A 23,385-nucleotide genomic window follows, 5' to 3' on the forward strand; every position below is an offset into this window, starting at 1 on the left:
TCATGCAGACTCCAACGAGCCTCTGCTCCCAAACCTCCAGCGCCAGCTCGCTTGTCTGTAAAACAAACTGCAGTGTGCAGCTTGCGCTGCCCACTCACAGACCCTGCAAGCTGACTGTGTATTGAAAGCACCGCGGCTCCTTCTCCAGGTTAAAACCCCACACTGTGCTTACTTTCAAAGCCAGGTGCCTCCTCTACTGAATTACAAGGTGTGTCAAACAACCTCTTCCTCTGCCATGTTTCCATTCAATGTAATGGTACAGATTGCCAGCGACTGAAAGTTCTTAGTGTGGCCTCTTAAGTTCAAGATCAGAAGACAGAACACACCTCCAAGGCTGTGCTTCGAGAAATGTCCTCAGAGAGAGATCTTTTTATTCTTCAGAATATTACTTAAGGAAAAGTAACAAGGAAGAGCAGTTTGCTAGGTATCCTGACTTCCTGCTCCAGTAAATGCCTTCCTTTCCTCAATCCAAACCCACTTCTCATTTCTGGAGTGACCCCAGGTGAACTAATTCAACACCTTCCAGCACCCAACTCCTGCCATTCAGCAAGACAACGATCCCATAGTGGAAGAGAGCAGCTGACAGGGAATGCCTGCTCGCTGGCAACACTTCTGTTAGAAGAGAAATGACTCTCCAAATCCCAAAGTCACCCAGTGTGGAAAGGATTAATATTATGTAAAGCGAAGTAGCATTTAAAAACAGCCATTACAGCTGACACTGTAATTACATAGCCCTGGTGTATAGCTCCCAGAGAACACAGAGACCTTTGGCCAAAGGTGGTTTGAGTGTTACTGTGAAACCCAGCGTCTGCTCCTTTTAATTACACATGTGCCTGCTGAGAACATATGATGGAGTCCAAAAAGTTAATTCCTTGTCAGCGTGACAGCAGGAGCCAATATGAAAGCCTGCACACCGAGTAAGCGCTCCAGGCTGCCGCTCACCACGCAGAAACGGGACGCGCGGCAAACACAGCCAGCAGCACGGACAAAACACTGCTAAAGAGAGCTCAACTGTGAGCCAGCAGTGGGGAGAGGAAATCTCCAGACAGTTCATCCTTTCTCTTCCGAAGCAGCAGCAGTTGGCCTAACTAATCTCACTTGCACCGGCTTTGCACTGCCTTCCACCCCGCCGATCTCCTGGGCTCTGCTCTCTGTAAAGCTCGTTAAAGTGCACAGCTCAGCTGCTTCTCTGCTTCAGCAATATGTAGCGGTGGCTCAAATCAGGTTTGGGCTGATTTAGGTTTTGTTGGATCTCCCCCTCACACACACACGTTTTTATACCTGAATTTAGGGCATTTCAAAGATATAATTGAGTGATTTTGCATTCTCATCTTACAAGTCCCTGATGGGCTCCTGGCACTGAACTCACATTAAGTGTCAGTCTCACCCCACACCCGTGTGCCAACACTCATTTTACTTTTGATTGTGAATATATCCATGCATGGGTCAGTGCTTTCTACAGAAAGAGCTTGGAGTAAGAAGAGTAGACCCCAGAGTCAGCACACAGCAGCAAGCTAACCCTGAAGAAGCAAGGCACAAATGCAAGTCTGACGGCTGGTACTTCTCACCGCATCTTCCCCTGCCTTTTTCTTGCTCTACTGATGCATTATTAATTAATAACTACCAAGTCTTCCCAACAGAGCATTTTAAATAACAGCTAAATTTCTCTATGGATGATTATTAATCATGAAAGCATGTCTGCATCTTCAAAAGCAATAAACAGGCCCAGGTAGGGAGCCTGAACTGCTGGGGAAACAGCTCTTTGAAGCTTGAAGTTTTAGGGATGCTAAATGCCTCCTGTGTAGTATGACACCATTTCCAGTCTAGCTTAATCCAATTACTCTGAAGCAGTGCAGGATTTTCTGCCTCTGGCCTTGATGTAGGCAAATGCTGCTCAAAGGAAGCTGATGGCATTTGAGAAAAGCTGCAGGGTCAGCTGGGTTCACTGCTTCACCCAGATGAAGCTGTGCCAATTTAGGCCAGCTAACAATTATCATTTTCAGTGCTCAACTAAGATAATGAAAAGAAAATTGTCAAATCACAATTCTTTCTCCTCAAAATTGATGCAGATTACAAACTCCCTTTCATCAGCTTCCAAAAGGGTTATTCAGGGATGGTGCAAGGTTTTCATGGCCTGCTTGAGTTTTGGACAACCTCAGGAAGTTTTGATGTGTTATCTGGGGCACGTTCATGCTACTGCAGCTGCTGAGTTTGAGACATAAGCTGAAGTAAATCTGCAACGCTGAAAATGAAAACTCGTTTGGAAATCCTGTTTCTCCAGAGGATATTCTTTTTTTTTCTCTCTCTCTCAAATAAATCAAAAGTCTCCTACTATGCAAGGAAGATTTCAGCACTAACGTCCAACAACAGCACTGTTTTCAAGGCAGAAAAGAACCTGCACTTACCATTCACTCCTCACTGGACTTAGTTACTATTGGAATGAGGATGTTTGGGTTTTTTTTTCCTATTGGCTGTGCTTAATATTTCCCTCTAGTGCTTCATCTGGTACCCAAGACAGCAAAAAGTCAGCTTTGTTTGTGTTATACCACCCGGCTATCTGCGTGCTAGGTAAACAACCCAGGCCCTTTCCTAACAGCAGATGAGAGAAAAATGACAATCTCTACTGTCTTGTGGACAATGCATACTAAGTTAAGCATCTGCACTCAGGTAGCCTCTAGGCCAGAGAACAGATGAGAGGGGGCACGTAGGGCAGAGCACAGACGCACCGAGGCTTCACGGGGCATGGGCTGTTCCCATGGCCATTTGTATGGCATCAGCCTTGGCCATTAGATCCAGGGGACAAATCCAAATGCCTCCCTGTGAGATTTTGTTTGCAGCTCATCCATGGCCACGTTTCTACTCCCCAGACCTACCATGTTCGTTCCATACCTTGAGCAAAAATCTAAGGCAGAATTAGTCATCTGGAGCAGATGCTGAATGCACCTTGGCAGATAAAGTAGTCGTGGCCCCTCTCTTTTCCTCCTGGAATGAGCCCCTGCTTGAGGGGTACCTGTGAGGCCAGCCAGCACATGAACAGCAGCTCACTCTGCTCTGCTGAGTCCTGGAGAAAATCTGGCCTCATCTTTCAAAGCAAACCTAATATACTCTTGATCCTCCAGACAAACTACTACTATGCTTTTTTCTTGCTAATACTTCTCTTAGTCTCCTAATCTTAATTCTTCCAGTTTAAGGCTCAGGTCTTCTACAGGGACTCATAACAAATCGCAAGAATAATCTCTTTCCTACTTTCAGAATTAAGATGGATCATTATTCCTCCTGATATGTTAAAAGGTATTTATCAGCCTGAGTTATGAGGCCTTTCTGACTGTGAAGATTCAAACATTGATTTAATGCCAACTTAAAGACTCCTAAAAGTGTAGGAGATTGCATTAGATAAATAATTTAATAATAAAAGGTATATCAAGGCAGACATTATTGCAACCTTCCACCAATCAATCACCATTTTCCATGTTTATCCAATTTTCATCTCAAGGCTCTGTACATCAAACTGCCGAGACAGATACTGCACAACTGAAATAACTTTGTCAGTGAACGAGACTGCAGAGCCATTAAAATGCTCTAATATCAAGATAGCTGCCATTATGTTAAACGTTGGCTTCAGATCCACAGGGTAATACATTCTGACCTAAATCCAATCTTTCATGGATAGCTGGATTCATAATGGAAAATTTGTCACTTTACCTTAGGAAATTTACTGTGGAAACCAACACAGCAGCGGGCTGACTTTGAAATATACGACAGCTACGAGCAGAGTTTCCCTCCCAGCCACCCTGAAACAAAGGGGCAAAACTATCAGACACACTAGCAGCTGCCAGATCAAGACAGGACGTTACTACCATGCTTTTCCCAGACCTCTGATGTAGAAGGCATCAACTGATACACAAATGGCACCTCTTAGAGCAGCCACCAAACAGCAGCCCTCACACACAAGTTCTACCAGGTGGAAGCTGCTGAGCCTAACAGCTGGAACTGCAGGAGAAACATCACAGAAAATCACCTCAGGTTTCACATTTGTGCACTGTCCTCGTACAAAGCTGGAGAACCACTGCCAGTGATGTGTTCATAAATTGGTTGAAACTACAGTAAGTCAGACTGGACCTCCAGCTGCTCTGCTCTCGTCCCCCCAGCCAAACACCAGGGCTTTGCACACACACAGCTACGGATTTTAGTGCTCTCATTAGCCACTTGCTTACCTGGCAAGCTGGGCCACCGAGCCAGGCTGGGTTCTCCTGCCCAGCATTCCCTTCTGTAAGGCAGCATATTCCTTTTGAATGAGTGACCAAAGACTGTGACTTTATCTCAGACAGCGAGAATGACTTTGGGATCGATCCTCAAACCTGTGGGGAGGCTTAGAGGTACACTGGCAAAATTCTTTCAGACCTCCTACACCTAGGTCCTTGCAAAAGAGAAATTACAGGTGGGTACAACTCGTACTGCAGTAGATTCCGCTTTTAAACTTCCTATCTGCTCCCTACCATTCAGTAAATCGGCCAGGATGAATCACAGCCCACTGAGAGGAACATGAACATGCATGGTTTTGTTTAGTCATGCTACTGTCAAACTCAACAGTGATACTCGGCACAGCTATACAACACAGACAGAAGCTTGCAGCCTGTAAGTAGCACCCTTTGAAATACTCCACTGACAGTAACAACCATCGGCTGGCTGGCAGCTTTAATTTCCAACTGAACACGCAGATGAGTAAGCAGAGAGTGCTCCAGCCGCTGTTCACAGCTGGTTACTAACAAAGGTGCATTCTCACCAGAGACGCTTTCCTCCTGCAACTTGTAATGAGCTACTTAAACGAGTCAAGACTTCAACAAAACACTTCACCATTAGTTCGGGCAAGAAAGTCTCCACACAGAAACACCAAACCGAATCACCTTGCAGCAAAGAGAATGATGCAAGCAACTACATTCTAGTTAGACGGAGGGCTGCCTTGAAGCTCAGCTGAGCGGTGAGATGAGAAGAAAAAGATCTGCCGCTTTGCTGGTGGCGTTTGCTGCCAAGCCCTACAGTGCTGCAGGCTGCCGTGCCTCCAGGGTAACTGCTCGGCAACGCAAACCACTGCAGGCTGGAGGAACTGGTGAGAAAGTGGGAGATGAGCTCTGCAAACAAGCTGCTTCAAGATGATCCACACAAAGCTGATGTGGTATCTTTACAGTACCATAAAGATTTCATGTTTGGACTCATAAAGCTGGCCCTCAAACCAGCAGTATGACAGAGGTCAAAAAAAGGTGTCCTCCTACAGGGACCTCTGCTTGTCATGGCAGTAATTCCTAAGGAATAGTGCAGGGCAAGGAGAGCAGTGACTAAAGGAAAGCTTTTGATTCACAAAGACACAGGCAGGGCTTTTAGCCTCTAAACTCCTGGCATAACTCAAAGGCAGCACCCAGAGTGCTGTTAATAAAACCATGTGAAGTCCCTGTTGAATCTCCCTGCCTGTGCAGAACAGCACAGCCCCTTCAAAACGCAGCCAGAGAGTGCAGTGACGATGAAGAGGAAAGCTGAACCCCAGGCTGAGGCAGGCCTTTGTAGGCACACCGGCGAGCTCCGTACGCACCACCCCCTGACCACCTGCACGCACCCACCCAGCTCAGTCCAGACAGGCACACCATCAGGAGGCAGAGGGCTCTCCTTCCAAACCTCCAGCTCCCAGGAGAACCACAGCAGCATAAGAGAAGAGAGTGCAGCAAGGATGCAGCCCCCAGAGCACGGCCAGCACTCTCCTGGCAGTGCTGCCGTAGAAGGCTCTGCTTTGTCAGGAGAGCAGCAACCTGCAGAAATGCCGCAGGAGCAAACCCTGCAAATGCCACAGCTGGCACTGTTCAGATTATTTTCAGCAACCATTAGGGTTTGAGTTGAAGGAAGATTGTTTGCTATCAGTGTGGTTTTGGATTAAACTTCCCACCAGTCTTACAGCCACTGGGAGATGACATTCAGGTAAGCACTGAACACACTGGATGGAAGAGCTGAGTTAGCTTCAGCAAGCTTTATCAGAAGGGACTGAAAAATTCTTTGTCCTCCCTGGAGGCTGCTGAGAAAACTAGAAAATGATGGACTTTTGCCATGGGCCTTTCAGCAGTATCTTACTTTAGAGTAAAATCATAAAGGGAATACTTGAGAATTGAGTGTGCATTCTACTAAGCCTCCTGACAGTGACAGGAGTAGACTTGGGAGTACTCTGTTCTTCCTACCAGAGGTGTCAGTCAGGAATAACTTCTTTGACGTGACTAGATGATACAACAGTGACAGATCATGGATATCAAAGCAGTGTGAGCAGAGAACCAGGACTATTCACTCCCTGTATGCTCTCCAACTATCACAGGCAAGCATTTCTTTGGAGCACTAAATATAGAATCACAGAATCAACCAGGTTGGAAGAGACCTGCAAGATCATCCAGTCCAACCTATCACCCAGCCCTATCCAGTCAACTAGACCATGGCACTGAGTGCCTCATCCAGTCTTTTCCAATTCCAAATCCTTTTCCGAGGCTGTTTAGCTACAGCTTCTTGATCATCCATTTTTTCTACAGAAGTCACAATTACCCAAGGGAAAAAAACCTTTGGCAGAAGAAATACATGCAACAGGAACAACAAAATGATGATTTGGACTCTTCAAAAGGCATTAATGTCCTGCAAGGCTAGCTTTGTGCCTAGACTGTGGGCATTCTAAGCCAGAGTAGATCCCTTAAACAACTCTTCCTCATTTCCAAGGAAAGATATCACAAAGCAGCCACTGGTGTCCCGAAGCCCAGGAGCTGTCATAATCCCATCCCATAAAGGTACCTCTTAGCACAGCTGGTGAGAAGGGGCATTCTCTTCAGCTCTGTAATTAGTCCTGCAGCAAACTCTGCAGTTAAGGTGTAAGAATCGCAAAGCCACAAATGAGGAAAATTCCTTGCTCCAGCTCAGGAAGAGGAAATTTGATTTCAAGTATTTCCCCCTCTATTGTTTTAAAAGTACTAGAGTCAGTGCCACTGACTTCAAACCAAACTGACAGCCTGGAGCCACAGCTCGTGTGGGATTTCTGCAAGGCGGCATTTCCCTGCTCTCACGATAGTAGTGCATCAGCTGCAGAGCCCTGTGAAAGCTGAGAACTGCTTCCCTGACTAATGCTACTTAGCGAAGTGCAAGGGTTTGAAAGGCAGAGCCGAATCTCCAGCAAGTCGGTCCCAGCAACCTCCTTGTGCCCTTGATGACCAAAAAGCAGATCTAGAAGATGCTGCTGTCAGCTGACAGTGTGCAACAATGGCAATCTAACAGCTCTGTTACGGCTGCAAAATCAAATCAGGGAAGCACACAGCACGGAGCCTGCTTCCACAACCTCACTCCAGCTTGTTTCAGTCCTACTGTGCATCTGCATCATGAGCTTCTTGCTTAGCAGTGGAAGAGAGGAACTGATGCTCTGCTTCCTCTCGAAGGTCTGTCTTCTAAAATCATTGGAATGAGTCTGCTTCAGAGGTCTAGCACTCAATGCCCATGAAGAAAAGCCTGCCTGCAGCATGGCTCAAGTTTCGTGCAGCAGCAGGAGATTGAGATTGGTGGCGTTGGGCTTGGTCTGGGTTTTTTTATTTGCTTAGGCTTTTCCCCCCTCCCTTTTTTCTTACCTCGTTCCCCTCTCATCTCCTATCACTGTGCCAGTCATTTTCTCCAGCCATAGCTTATTTCTTTCTGCCCCTTGACACTCTGTCCACACATTTCTGGAAGCATTAGCAATCACTTAAGCACTTTTCTTTCATCTCAGTACACACAGAGTAATCTCTATCAAAATATCCTTCTGCTCCCCTTGTGCTCTGCTCCCAGGGGGCTTGCAGCGGGGACGCACTTCGCCATTAATCTCTCCCAGGCCTGCCCACGCTCCCCCTTTAATGCTTCATAAAATGATTTCATTTTCCAAAACAGAGGCTTGGTGAGAACCAGGGCTGCTGACCAGAAATTTCCCATCCCCTCTGCCCTACATTCCTTGTGTCATGCATCGCTCTCAGCATTTCCTTAGGACGCCATGACAAGAAGTTTTCCTGCAAGTCCGCCTCCCTGCTTTGTCAGGGACCAAGTCTGCAGCTGTCACACCCACAGGTGACTACACAGGCCCAGCGGGGGAAAACTGACCAGGCAGCAGCACCGCACGGAGAAACCAGAGCAGCAGCAGAAGAAAAGCCTGGATGAGGCACTTAGTGCCATGGTCTAGTTGACTGCCTGGGGCTGGGTGCTAGGTTGGACTGGATGATCTTGGAGGTCTCTTCCAACCTGGTTGATTCTGTGATTCTATGCTTAAAGCATTTTCATCATAGTTGACTAGAACTTAGACGTTTGATTCTGTCAGCCTGAACCACTGAGAAACAAGCATCCTCCCACTCCCGAACTTACAGGCGGATCGAGACTGTCTGTATGTAAATGGAAGGATTAATTGGCACTCAGCAGTTTTTCCCTCACTGAATTTCCTCTAAAGCCAAAGCTGAAACTACAGAAGGCAGCAGTGAGAGCCTGTCTGTGCCTTAGCTGTGTGAGAAGAAACCCTCAGCTCTGCAACACCAGAGGCTCACCCATCCCTGAGAAACACCATTCCCCTGTCCTCTGCACTGCAGCTGCCCTCAGAGAGTCAGTGAGGTAGCAAAAAGAAGTCACTGAGATGTCAGAAGGACATTTCTAGAATACCAGCTCCCTTGCAAGGCGTGCACAGAAACTTGGCCAGTTTCGATGTGCTTGCCAGGCCTGGTTTCTGAGAATCATTCATTTATTTGTCTCTCTGCCCAAGGAACAACTCAGCTGTGAGCAAGGGGAAGTGGTTTGGCATCTTTTACACCGAGGCTGCCTCACGACTACCTCCAGGGGACCTTATTAGAATAGAAACAGACAGGTTGGAAAAGAGCTCCAAGCTCAGCCAGCCCAACCTATCCCCCAGCCCTATCCAATCAACCAGACCATGGCACTAAGTGCCTCATCCAGCCTTCTCTTGAACACCTCCAGGCACGGTGCCTCCACCACCTCCCTGGGCAGCCCATTTCAATGCCAATCACTCTCTTTGCCAACAACTTCCTCCTAACATCCAGTCTGTACTTCCCCCGGCACAACTTGAGACTGTGTCCCCTTGTTCTGTTGCTGGTTGCCTGAGAGAAGAGCCCAACCCCAGCTGGCTACAGCCTCCCTTCAGGTAGTTGTAGACAGCAATGAGCTCTGCCCTGAGCCTCCTCTTCTCTGGGCTAAACAACCCCAGCTCACTCAGCCTCTCCTCATAGGGTTTGTGTTCCAGGCCTGGCAGAAGAGCCCAGCCCCACCTGGCTACAGCCTCCCTTCAGGGAGCTGAAGACAGCAATGAGCTCTGCCCTGAGCCACCCCTTCTGCAGGCTGCACACCCCCAGCTCCCTCAGCCTCTCCTCACAGGGCTGTGCTCCAGGCCCCTCCCCAGCCTTACTGCCCTTCTCCAAACACCTTCCAGCACCTCAGCATCTCTTTTGAATGGAGGAGCCCATAACTGGACACAGCACTCAAGGGGTGGCCTGAGCAGTGCTGAGCACAGGGGCACAAGAACCTCCCTTGTCCTGCTGGCCACACTGTTCCTGATAGCACATCCGGGCACACTGCTGGCTCATGTTCAGCTACTATCTACCAGCAGCCCCTGGTCCCTTTCTGGCTACTCTCCAGCCACTCTGTCCCCAGTGCATAGTGGTCACGCAACAGCACCACAGGCAACAGTGGGACACCTGCACAGCCCCTTGGCAGGCAGCAGCTTCTGTGCACTTTGGCTCCTCCACCGACATGTGTTTCCATCATGTAAATGATGTAGCCCAGTCCCCCTCCACATCTTCAAACAGAATGCTCAAGTGGCTTCATTACTTGCGTCCTAACTCTGATTATCCACACTTGCACACGGAGCCACAACAGAAGTCAATCCAAGAATCACCAGCAAGGTTCATTCTTCCCAGGACCTCACTTTCCTCCTCACACTGCCACAGTTCCACCACTTTTGTTGGGGCCAATTCTGCTTCACACACAGAGGGGAGAAGAGAGACACACCACACATTTCTCAGGCCCATTTTGCCCAAAATTCAAGTGCTGAATCTTGAAAGAAACCTTTGGAACGAAGGGCATGCTGGGAGCAGGGTTTGCAGAGGACAGGCTGTAATTACATCCCAGCCTTCTGCAGAACACCAGCGTGCGGCTTAACTGCTATTAATTGTGAGCAGGTTTGTTCTACAGGATGTTGTTGACTGATAACTCCTCAATTAGGGTTATTTTGCAATTAGTCTACTCACAGCAAATTTACTGCAACCGGAGTCATCTGCGGTGCAGCACATTAAAATGCTGTCTGGGCTGCACGTGCAGTGGCTCTTACATGCTCCTTAAGCCGTGCACAGCTCACCACAGTCATTTTGCCACACTAACAGATTAAATGTACAGAAAAGCAGCAGCAGCAGCCAGTGTCATTTGGAATCCTGAAACCAGGAGAAAAAGGCACATTTAGAGATCAGTAACCTTTAGATCAAAGCCAGTGAGTCCACACACACAAAAGCTACACAAAGCCATACGTTTATAGGTCACTGCATGCACACAGGCGCAGACTGAGTGGGAGCAATTCTGCATTTGCTTACCTACAGCTCCTGTTCCTGTGCCGTTATACAGAGGATGCTCTCCTACCCAGGCCTTGAAAAGCTGCTTTGCCCCACCCCATAAATACTCAGCATCTCAGGGGTTCATACCTTCCAGTCCTGCAAACTATAATCCTGTCTGTTGAATGCTCTGAAGCACTCAGCTGAAAACATTCCATACTTGCAGGTATTACCTGGTCAGTAAACAGAGCTCCAGAGCCCTCTTCTCTCAGGTTGTAAGCCAAGCGAATGTTGTGTTTTCTGGCAGAGAATGGAAAATCAGCTTCTCAGCAGTCTGTAAGAGGCTGAAAACTCCTGTTTCAATATGCCAGAGCAGCAGTATCAATAGCAACCAGAGGGAAAGTCACCTGGTCTGTACTAAAGGCTTTCAGTGCTGGCAAATGCTGTGCCGTGGGTAACTCTTCTACAAGCTCCAAGCATTCCCTGTGTGGAAGGGTGACTTGCCAGCTGCCTGGGCCCCATCTCAGCTGTGACTTTGGATAAGGCTGCACCTAAAGCCTCTGACACCACTTCCTGCCCTACAACATCTGTGCCTGATTTTCAGGACCAGCCTGCTGGCAAGTGCCAGCTCTTGTGCTCTGCAGGTCAGGTAACTGGTACAGTGGCCGAGTTTCACTGTGCTGCTTCAGCAGTGTTGTGTCTCTGCATCGTCCTCAGAGGGAGTGCAGCCCACATCCTCTTGCTCTCCTGGCAATAAAGCCTGCATGTCAAACAGGTAGCAGACATGATGCTCCTGGCTTCAACAGCTCTTTCTTTTATACACTGAAGGTAGCTACACTGGACCTCTTTTGCCTGCTGCCTTTGGAAACAATGAAAGACACTAACGAAAAAGAAACAGCTTGTAAGGTCCTGTTCCTGTTGATGAGCACTCAGGAGAGCGTATGGCTTCGCACTGATGACAACCCAGCTGGATGGAGTCATGTTTGTGATTGAGAGCCACACTTAGCAGCTTCGTGGTTTTGATCAGCTGAGACAGGATCCAAGAGGATCAAAGCTGGATGACATCTCACTGGAAACCACTGCACTGGGAACATGTTTATCCTTTGGGATAACAGATGAATGTGCTGCTCCAATGCATAAATATTTACACTCCACAGCTCTGCTGGAAACAGGCAGGAAACCTTCCTTGCAAACCGAACTGAATGCACAGCCCTCACACGCTGAGCACAGACTCAGTCTCTGCCTGTTCGACTTTTGCTGACAACCAGCACATAACTTTATACTGCATAAAGTGGCAAGATCTCTACCCAGAGCTTCCCCTACCAGCAAGCCTAATAATGGGGGGTTTTACATCCCCCCGAACTGACGGGCAGCACTTCACAAACATCTAACCAATTCAGTTCCTTTAACAGATCTCTAGAGTTGACAAAGATGTGTTTGATGAGGAATGAAGCCACTGTGACTGAACAACAGCAGTGTTTATGTTCTGCAGTGAGGAGGAGAGCTCAGATCACAACACACTTAGTGTATCTTTATCAAGGATGTAAAATTGGAAGTAGCTACCAGGTTATTTATAGATAAAGCCTTCTGATAGGCACTGGGCACCTTCAGTTTGGGGGTTCTTACATGTCTGTCTTGACAGATTTGTACTCAGATGTTTGAGAAGTGACTTCAAAGTCTGGATCTCCTCCACAACTCCGATGTTCCCATCTGCTTGTGCACTGGCACCTCCTGCTTAAGTAACTTGAGTCCCATTACAATATGCTGCAGCTTTAGCTCTTCCCCACGGCAAAGCTCCCAGCTCTAGAGCAATCCTGGATGTTACCCAGGATGGCAGGGCTTTTCCCACGGAAATCTGGCTGTCGAAGTGGTTAACTTCAGCTGTCAGCATGGGCAGGAGTTAATAACCTTGCAGCATAGAAAAGTCAACTTTTTCGACAAGGATGCATCTGGCTAAGACATCCTCCAATTACCCATTCTAAACAAGCATCATTGCCTAAACTGAAAAATCTCACTGAAGCTCCAGCACTGCAAACAAGAGCTGCAGCTGTGGTCTTTCTGCACTTCATGCTTTAATGTGGGATATATTCACACCTCAGCAGTTGTTACTGAATACCTGTCTGCTTTACAGTAAAGCTATATTAGGACAAATCTCCATTTCTTTAGAGGTGTTTGTGGCTCCTGCTTTTCCTGGACCTTTTGCTCTGTCTCTTTACAAAGGAAGCAGTGATAGCAATGTGCAATGCATATAGGAGCTGAAAGGGGACGCTGCTCTTTGCTCCAAGACCACATTATCATCCCACCTGCAGGGCACACCAGATAAATTCTGTATTTAAAAAAAAAGCAGTAAGTATCTCTGGTTTAAGCATGGTAGTTGTTTAGAATTTGTGTAAAGTCATCCTGCATCCCTGGGAGACAGATTACCAGGCAGGGGATGGAATCACAGTGTGCACAAAACTGCAGTCAGCTGCAGTGTGCGCCCAGCCCCAGGCCAATGCACCTTCCAGCTGTCTCCAGGAGCTGGTGTGTTTGTGATGCATTTACCCAACACGAGGTGTTGGTGACATTACCAAGATACGCCTTTTATCCCAAAAGTGCAAGGCAGTGTCTGAGAAAGCTGATGGAGGTCAGCACCTTGCACAGTCTAGAGCTGACTCTCCCATCACTAAAGAAGAAGAGGGATGGATATCAAAGGTACACTTATCACAGTGGGTTCCAGCTGTAGTACTGCAATGGGACTTCGGGGACCACTGATGCTCAGCCTGTCACTGATCTCTGGGTTTGCTCAATTCTTACCCCTCTACTGTTCTTTTATCTTCCCTTCAGCTTGTGCTGCCTTTGCTGTATCTCCTTGCTTCCCACTGACTACTAAGGCTTCTTCTGCCTGCTCCTTTCATTCGCTCTTGACAATGTTTGCCCATCCAGCTTAAAGGTTTTGAGTAGCACCATGACAAGAAAGGGAGACAAAAAAACCAAAACACCAAAAGAGACATGGTAAACCCTCCCAAAACCCCCAAACAATCCCAGATACACCAGGGCAGGAAATGGGGTGCACACACCATTCACCCTGGTAATGTGTGCCATCGCAATTGACAGCCTAAAGCTTCCTACTACACAGAGGTGCCTACATGGAAATATCCTCAGGGACATCTCCTGTTTCCCACTGTCTCCAGGGAGTTTAGCTCCTAATTTAGGCAGCTGCAACACAGATCCTCCCCCAATGAAATGATCAAGTATTAACCAGTGTCTTATGGTGGGGCAATAAACTGGTAAGACACGGGAGTGAGATCTTCTGTAAAGGATGTAACTAAATACTTCTAATGCAAAGAACTAAACATCCTCTAGTGCTCGTGGCTCACCAGGCCAAAGCAAGACCTATGCTCATCTTTGTGAAAGTCCCTCAGCACTTCCAGCTTTGCCAAAGACATCCTCACAGGAGCAAAAGTGCCAGTTACAGGATGGGGACTTTGGACTGCAGCATAAACAAGTGCTGCTGCAGACCATGCTGTGCCTCAATCGATAACCACTTTGATCAACTGATCAATGCATTTTTATCAGAAAATAAAAAGGAAAAAAGCACTCTAGTGCATGAGAAGCAAACAGCTCAATGAATGGTGGCACATGAAGCACTCTTCTTGCAAAGTAGGAAAAGGCCCACACATGCAAGCTGGCAGCAAGCTGAGCGACTGCCTAGCATAAGGCACCAAAGTTCACCACAGCTGCTCCCCGATCCCCACAAAGCAGGCAACTCCTGCAGAGAACAGCAAGGCTTAGTCTGCACTTCTCTGTGTCTGCAGGTTAAGATCCGAAACAAACAGGAGCAGCAGCTGAGTACTTTGATCACACACTGCAATACAAACCTGGTAGAAGTAAAGTGAAAAGAAACCCTGCAGGAATCCACCAAGGCTCTTGTGACATCGACACAACTCCTCATTTAACACGTTCTCAAACTCTCCCTCGTTTCCACAGACTGAGCCCACTACCCGACCCTGCAGTAAAGCCCATTTGTCACCAGGCCATTTCAACGGCACTGAACCCTTCCACCAAGACACCACGCTGTGTCTCCTCCACCATCTGCCAGCTTACCCTCCAGCGTGCAGAAGCGGGTCACCTTCTCCGGCATCAGCCTGCCCAGCTTGTGCTGGCAGAACGCCTCCGCGATCTCCTGCCGGCACTGCTTCAACTTGGAGCGGGACATGGCTGAGATGGCTTCCTTGCCTGTCACCTCACACTTCGGTGCTTGCTCCTGGCTCAGTTCAGGGGAGCTGTTTCCACCTTTTATTAAGAGGTGCTGCCTGGGAGGCTTGTGAATCTCCTTCAAATCATTGCTGCTGTTTTTTCTGGGGTGATCACTGAACTGCACCACCTCATTGGAGTTCTTGCCCAGCAACAAGTGCTCCTTCATCTTCTCTTCTTCCAGTTTCTTTCTCAAGTGTTCCTTTTGCTTGCTAAGAGGCTTTTTCACCAGCTCAGACTGGTGGCTTTGCCTCTGAGTCCTGGGAGCAAAGTTACTGTTGTCAATGTTCTCAAAGTCCTTGGGGACAGAATTCTCATTGTTGCTGTCCGTGCGCGTTTTCTCCTTCGGGCGGTGCGAGAAATAGCCATCCTAGAAACGGGAGAGAGACAGGCTCAGCTTACTGCTCACAGCTCTGCACCAGCAGCTACCAGGCTGCAAAACACCAGTCCCCTCTGGGAGGATGAGCAGCTGCAGACAGCGAGGCTCCCCAGAAGGGTCAAAGCCAGGCTCAGGCATCAGCTCTTGACCACCATCTTCCTCTTCTCCACACTAGGCACACTTCATAAATACATAGGCTGTGACACCACAGCATTTAAAATGGATCATGTAAAGGAAAAGGAAGAGACTGTAAAGTATGTTCCTGATGCAGAGTAATTCCCCTGCCCCACCTATTACCATGAGAGCCTGTCCTAGCCCCTCAGCAGCAGAGGGGCTGTTTACAATAGCAAAGAAAAACAACAAACACTCCAGGGATCCCTGAGACAAGAGAGAAGGTGGCAATGTGCTACAGAACAGATGTGACAGCCTAGGAGAAAATCGAGAACCACTTCCATGTGTATATTCCTACCAAACAGGCACCTGGAAAGCAATGAGAGCCATTCCACTGGCAGAGAAGCACAGGATCAGGCTGTGGAATTCTTTTTTCCTACTTTAAAAGGCAACTCTGTTTACAGCCGTCATAAAGAAACCTTTGGAGGCTTTTCATCATTTTGCAGCACTGTATTTCAAAGCTCAGTTGTGGCACTGTGGTTATCCATCAGAGAACGCAGCTCTAAGAGAAGGATTTCCAGAGACAGAAATTTTCAGTCCTAACTTTATCTGGCTCTCAGAAGATACATGGAGAGGTTAACTGCCGAGTATTCACTGGTGAGAGTTGTAATGACCCTGGGGCCTCTTCTGCATTTGCACATGCTGCAATTGAGCAGCAGCACGCAAATACTCCCCAACTGGGAAAGAACAGCCTGTACCCAGGAGCGTGCATGAGATCATTGCCAGTTACATACTGATTGCCATTGATGCTAAAAATAATAACATAACATTTAAGCAAAAATAACATTTTAAGCTCAGGGCCACTGTATGTAGTAAGAGTTTTTATTCTGCTCCTTGTTGAGTGCACAGGTTTGAGTTCCAAACTCCACCTTAATGTGCTTTAGTAAAATCTGCCACACAAAAGGTTCACTCCTCGGTGCATCTCCCGCTCTGCGCTCACTGCGGGTCTGCAGCCCAGGTACTGTGAGCTTGATCGAATTCAGCATCCATCTATCTCAGGAGAGGAAGCCTGGGTTCCTACAGAACCTTGCCATCTACTGAGAAGACCACGGAACAAACTGGTGCTGTCACCTACCACAAACCCAACAGCAGCTGCTGCTCACAGCACCTAGCACAAACAGGGAGAACTTGGAAGGACTTTCAGCTGTTTGTAATGACAACTGAATTTTAGCAACAGCCTCCTAATGCTCTCAAAGGCTTGGCAAGTGTAACACATACCTGCTCAACCAGACCCCAGGCAGTATGTATACCTGCAGACAGCCTCTCTCCACACACTTTTCACTTCCACTTGTCACGTGTATTTGGCTCTAAGCCAAGTATGTTCAAACATAAATCTGCATTTGGGGTTGTGCACACATTCTCATGTAACATTTCAGGTAGAGCACTCCACCCTGAGTCCTAAAGGCAGGAGGTGCAATAGTGACCAAGGGAAAATTGCAACAACCCAGAATGTTCTCTGTGAGGTACTCTACTGCACAGCCTTTAGGAGCCAACTTGCAGGGCTCCAGACTGATGCTGGAAGGCTGCCTCTGCCAAGAGCCACCATTAGGCGATGTGACCATCAACTGTTGCAACATGCAAAGAGCCGATGCCAGAGCAATTTCAAGCCTGCTTTTAAAGAGATAACCTAACGTGCACACAAATCGGCAGAGACAAAAATATCACAGGCCTGGTGCACAGTAGCTCTGCAGACAGCAAGGGCATGCAGACTTTGTGTGGCGGAGGGCTCCACCTCGAGACACCAGACAGAGGGAAGAGCGCCCAGCGAGCAGGAAGGCACTGCTCCAGCAGCGCCTGCCACCTGTCTGTGCCACACAGCTCCTTTGGGAGAGGCTCTGTCAGGAACGTGAAAAAAAACCCTCATCAGTTCACAAGGGCACAGCAAGAATGTGCATTTGCCTGCCAAAGCTGCTCACTGCATCGCACAGAGCATCTCCTCCCCAGCAGTAAGAAGATGCTTTTTTCTCAGGGTAGTTTTTCATTGTATGCTTTCTGTAGCAAGGAAGCCCTGTAAATACGACGCAGATGGATGGACCATGTGCAATCAAGCCCTGAAAGGCAAATGTTCACAGTTTCAGCTTATCTGACACAACTGATGTTCTCTCCAGCACAAAAGGATCCGCTGTCTGTTGGTACTGAGAACATATTCTCCTGTTCTTCCCCTGGCAAAGCCTGGGACCCTAAAGACACAGCAAACAACCCACAAACAGGCATAGCGCACACTGAGCAACAGCAAAACACAGACCTGCCTCTAAATACAGAACACTGGACAGGCTGGCCTTGAGGGCCAGATATGAATCAAACGCCTCTACTGTCAAAAGGAGATTATTTTTCTCCTGTCACACATATAAAATACATAATTATTGATCACATATGAAAATGTGCACTTGCTGGGCAGTTATGCATGTCTGAGACAAAACGAGTGCTTGGAGCTGGTGCAGACACTTAGCTGGAGTGAGCGGTGTTGATGTTGGCTCCAAACCAGCTCATACCTTGAGGAGACGATCAGCTTCAAAATCTGCATCATAAGTCAAAGCTTGACAAGATCAGAGTAGTCTTTACTGGACCATCTATTTCACCTGACCTGCGAGCTTGCAGAATTTCAGCAGCGCTATAAGAAGAAAACTAAACCAAGTTTGTGCGCAACACCAGGCACTGCCCTGTGGCACAGGACTTTGTAACGCCTGTTAATTATTCAATCATGACATCTTCCACTCCGCCAGAGGCGTCGGAGCATGGCCTCTCCACAAGCAAGGCTGCCCCTGAATTAAACCTTTCTTCCCCTCTGTTCTAACCCTTGCGCACTTGAGGGCTGTTTCTCAGCTGAAATCAAAGCCTTTTCCCCCAGCAGAACTGCAAACACTACACTGCGCTGTTCAGAACAGCAGAAACTATAAATACTCCTCATGCTCCAGCGGTCTCAAAAGCCCAATTTCATCCCCTTTTTGGAAGCAGATGGGCACTCATCTGCCTTGGCACACAGCCACAGAAGCTTCCTCAGACTACCTGTTCCACGGGCAGCTGCAGGCTGACAAAGCAGGAGGCGCCGCCACAGCCCCACGGCTCACTTCCAAGGCCACCACGGGAAGCAGCTTTGCTCCGTTCTCCTTTTCTGCAAGAGCCCAGCAAAAGCTCTCTTTCTCCACCTTTGCACTGTGCACTGTTCTGCTAAATGCACACGCAAGAGTGGTCATTATCTCAGTAATAAATGAGAAGGCAGGAGAAGGTGGTGCCGTTCCCACTGCCCGAGCACGGCAGGCCGTGGCAGGCCGGAGGCTCGGCGGGAGCGGCAGGCACCGCTCCCGTGTGCGGCAGCCACCGCTCCCGTGTGCGGCAGGCACCGCTCCCGTGTGCGGCAGGCACCGCTCCCGTGTGCGGCAGCCACCGCTCCCGTGTGCGGCAGGCACCGCTCCCGTGTGCGGCAGGCACCGCTCCCGTGTGCGGCAGCCCGCCGCAGTCCAGGGGCTGAGCTTGCTGATGTCGTTAAGATTTTTCCCTTTCACTCTAACTACAACATTGCACCTCAGCTGTCAGTCGGGAGACTTGTGAGAAAGAGTTTGTGAGAAACACAGTAAGTGACTTCACACCTGATAGTAAAGCGGAAGATGCAAGAGATGATTTTGAGCTTTCCAGCTGGAAAAGACAAAAGTGTTTCAAACACAGCCCTTCCAGTTACATAAAAAGGCGACAAGCAAAAGCACCCGCTTGTGTTAAAAGGGGGAATGTGGTACTTCAAAAGCAGGAGTCCCTCGGGATTCAGCACTAACAAATACTTCCAGGCACTGTTGGATTTGTGCACTTTCATGTCAAGGCTACAGAGTACCAGATGGACCACCATAAAACACAGACACAGGGGACCCTGCTCTGGCACATCTGCATCAGTAAGTGTTTGTTGGGAGGATTATTTTCCCCTTCCTTTCCTACCAGTGGATTTTTTATTTTTTAAAAGGGACTTTGGTGTGCTGCAAAAGCCCAGAGGTAACCCTGCAAAATGTGCCGGGTTAGGGCGGATCCCTCCGCCGGCAGAGTACTCACCACAGCACAGATTGGTTGGGAAGTCAGGAAAAATGGCATTGTATGTCTTATAGCTTAACTATAACAGTACAAGGAGAAGAAACTACTACACAAATAGAATAACCTTAAGGAAGATGGGGAAGATGGGAAGGGGTCAAGCAGCAGCAAAGCAGCAGCAGCCAAAACAGCGGTGGCTGAAGACAGCAGCAGGCATGGCAGAAGCAGCAAGGGAAGGTCCAAGCTGTGCTTCCAGACACAAAGCTCCTGATGCTCTAATGCAATTATATTAACTTCTCCATTGTTGCCATTTATGGCCTAGCCCTACAATGCTCACCTCTCTGCTCAGAGCTTCCACTTCTTCTTTTTTTGATGTCTGAGCTAGAAATCAGCTCAAACAGCCACAGGAAAATAGCACGAATAGAAGCTGTCTTTTTTTCCTGCTGCATACCTGACATTTGCACATTAAGGAAAAACATTCTGGTTTGAAATAGAACAAAAATAGCTTCAAAACGTTGGCTGTTTTCCTCAAACTGGTCGTTCTGTCTCTTGCTAACATGTGACTGGCTTTCAGAGTGATTTAGGCTATGGAGGAAAGCACCCCTCCAGAGTCCAGCTTTCCACCTTTGCCCCAGCTTAGCACAGCAACTGTATGAGCAGCCACACTCTATTGGCAGCAATTTCAAATACTCACCTGCTTACTCAAAAGTCTGGAGCACGGCTGGAGGGAGCTGTGAAAGCACACATCCATAGCATTTCAAACACCAACAGCTTTGTTCCCTGCTAATTAAACTCTTCAAGAAAATGCGTGCCTAGACGGAGTGCAGGACACCCCAGCCTGTGACAGAGCTGCGCTTGTAATCAGTGACTGCCTCTGCTTCACACGCGATGCTCCTTTTCAAACGACCGTCTCCTTATAGACTCCAAACAGACACAGCTCCCTCTTGGCAAAGGTCCCTGCCAGTCAAACTCAACAGCAGCAGCACCGGGCAGGCTGCTTCGCTGCATACACACACACACACACACACACTTCCGTGGCTTCCTCCTCTGCCCTGCAGCTCGCTGCGCCTCCGTGCGGGCAAGGGAACTCAGTCTCACCAGACAGGACACTGCTCCGCTCGCTGGTGAGCGAACCCCACATGGCTACTCACTTTGAGCAACTCTCCTGCAATGTTTACCAGTGTTATTAAGCCTCCTGGGATCATTACATACAATGCTGCAAATGAGATGTTCTGGGTTTTTAATTATCCCCCAAATTGTCCTGCTTCATTATTAGACAAAGGTGCCCCAGAGAGATCGTAAAAGAATAACACAAAGCAGGAGCAAAGCTCAGTCACTGGGGTGCTCAGAACGTGGGCACGATCACCACACTGAGCTCCTACTGCCAGCCAACCTGTTCAGCAGCAGATTTTCTTTTACCTCCCCCTCTCAGTGACCCACCTCATGAAAAAGTAACAAGGCTAATCTGAACTGAATTCCTCTGCTTTCATCTCTATTTCCTTCACCCAAAATTCAGCCAATATGCACTTTATATCTTTCAAAGCAGTAGTGAACACTCAAAAGTGCTTCCTGATGACTTGTTATTAACTGGATTCCAACTGAATTCATCTGGAGGCCTATTCCAACTCCAATCTAAACAATCTTGAGCAGCCCAGGGTGAACTGCTGAGACACACAATAGGATCTCTGGTAGCTACAGAAATTAAACATAATTAAAACATGGATGGTAGAAACCAAAGCTGCCCTCAGATACAAACAAAAACACCCTTGTAGAATACAGTCAGTTTAGCACCAGCATATTCAGCCTTAATTAGGTAGAAAATCTATTTAGATTAATAGAATGCAAAGAATAATAATGAACTTCAGGATTACATTTTGCTACTTGGAGGGAAAAACAACACAAACAAATGGGAAGTAATTGGAGCTTATTTAATAGTCTCAGACTATCAACTTGAACAACTATAATCACTAAAGACCCTGCAGTGATCTTCTACTGATAAATGTTGTTAAATCAGAACTGCAATATGATAAGCATGAAGAGCAAAGCCTATTAATATGAGCAGCACTAAAAGAAACATTCATTCACATATTTTTTCAAGTGCCTAGTACCACAAGAAGTTTTTGGACCAAGCATGCCGTAATGAAAGGTCTCCATACTTCCTCTCCTTTGGGTTGAGGATGAAGCATGGACAATTGAAGATGCATGCTCACCACAGGATGACTGCAGATCAGCAACAGTCACCCAGTGCCAGATACAGAGCAACACCTCAAGGCTTTCCAGGAAAAGCCCTTCCTGGTGACAGGTTGCACATAATTCCCCTTTTGAATGCTGGGCAGTTTAAGGAGCACAAGCATGGGACAGATGTGGAAACACAGGGGTTTACCAGCTCACTTGCTTCCCTCCCCACCACCCCCATACTCTGCTGCACAAGAAGGATGGCACAGAAATGTTAACTCGAGCCTGTGCTGACTGGAATAGCAATGTAGCCCAGCAATGAGCTGAACAGCACACAAGAAGAAGGAAAAAACCTCTGTCATGAAAGAAACAAATAGCTGGAGATGAGCTTCCCCAGCAGGTAGCACACTGCAATGCAGAGCGTGGTGGGCCCAGAGATGGGTACTGGTGATACAGCAGGCTCTGCAAGGAAAACAAGCTCTAGGCTCCTATCACTTATAAAGGCAGGACCACTGATTGTCAGCATATCTGAAATTGTTGCCCTTTATTATTCTTTAGTAGCATCGAATCATGTTAGCCAAGCAGGTCTGAAGCAGTCTGATGCAAGCAGAAGCCTGCTGTAAATACTGATGGGAAAGGAGGCGACCTGAGCGCGGCGAAAGCTGACAGGGAGCCGTGGCCTTTGCTTAGCTCAACTCGTGTGGTGTTCTTAGGAGCAGCAAAAGCACTCATCGAGAACAAGCCATGTTAGGCTCTGCCCATGGGCCAGAGTCTCAGTATGTGCCCAGATAATTTTAGATTCCCCTGAAAGCAAAGCCGTTGAGTGACTGTTAAAATGTGCATGGGCTACTTCTGGCCGGTGGAGCTGCGCAAGGCACTCAGGAAGAGCAGGCGCAGGAACCGGTTAGGCAGCAAGGTGATTATCAGCCCTCCCTCTGGCCGGCGCGCAGCTGGGCTGCTGCCAGCGAACAAGTGCCTTCTGATAACTCTGGAGGTGATCAGAGCCACCTCAGTTCTTCACTGCTCATTCGCACTGGTTAGCCGACAGTTCCCGTTGACACGGCATACTGCAGCAAGAGAGCCTTGGCCGCTGAAACCCGACCTCCCCCCACCCCCGGCCGCTAATTCAGCATCAGCTGTCCATGCGATAGGGAATGCCAAAGCTGCACAACAGCTACCAGTACAAGCTCCCTCTACAGCCACAAGACCGTTCGCACGGGTGCGTTAGTTCAGCACTGGTTTCGCAGACCAAGCTGAGGCTCTGGCATTCAGAGCACAAGGAGCAGGGCAGCCTTTCCCTGCCCGCAGCCCACACCGTTCCCACGCAGCGCCCACTCACTGGAGCTCGGTCCTGCTCAGGAATGGCACCATCGCCCTCACCAGCGGGGCAGCCACTCGACCTAGAGCAAGCCCAGACTGAGAGCTGCATTCCACTGCCACCAAAGCCCGGGCAGGCAGCGTCGAGGTGGCCCAACACACAGCAGCGGCTGCCGGCCTCTCCCCGGCAAGCCAAACTTCACAGGTGATCCAGCGGCAGCACTCAGGCCGCGGTCCCCTCAGAGATGGTCTGGTCTTTAGACCACGAACGGCGGCGGCTGTGGTGAAACAGGAGCTTCTCCCTTCTCATCGGCGGATGGGACACTCCCTGTCACCAACGACAATGCGAGGCACAACACAAAGAAGTGAGTCAAGCACATCTTTAACTGCGGTGAGCCAGCGCTTGCCTGCAGTGCTGCTCATGCCACACAAGGCAGTCCCTTAGAAGGAACCAATACACTGGGTTTTTAGAGCGCATTTTCAGGTGTGTTAGATGATGTTGGCTGAATTGGCTCGCACAGAAAT

The 23,385-nt window shown here is 48.4% G+C and overlaps 1 protein-coding gene across 4 annotated transcripts in view; it reads right to left on the reverse strand.

Moving 5' to 3' along the window:
- XYLT1 (xylosyltransferase 1) overlaps positions 1 to 23,385 on the reverse strand; it is a 172,649-nt gene that overhangs the window by 74,447 nt on the left and 74,817 nt on the right. For all 4 annotated transcript variants that reach the window (XM_064153871.1, XM_064153870.1, XM_064153872.1 and 1 more), the window contains one exon: positions 14,658 to 15,177. In XM_064153871.1, the coding sequence (XP_064009941.1) occupies positions 14,658 to 15,177 (520 nt within the window). The remainder of the gene's footprint in view (positions 1 to 14,657; positions 15,178 to 23,385) is intronic.

Source organism: Pogoniulus pusillus, chromosome 13 (genome assembly GCF_015220805.1).
Source record: "Pogoniulus pusillus isolate bPogPus1 chromosome 13, bPogPus1.pri, whole genome shotgun sequence".
Lineage (NCBI taxonomy): Eukaryota > Metazoa > Chordata > Aves > Piciformes > Lybiidae > Pogoniulus > Pogoniulus pusillus.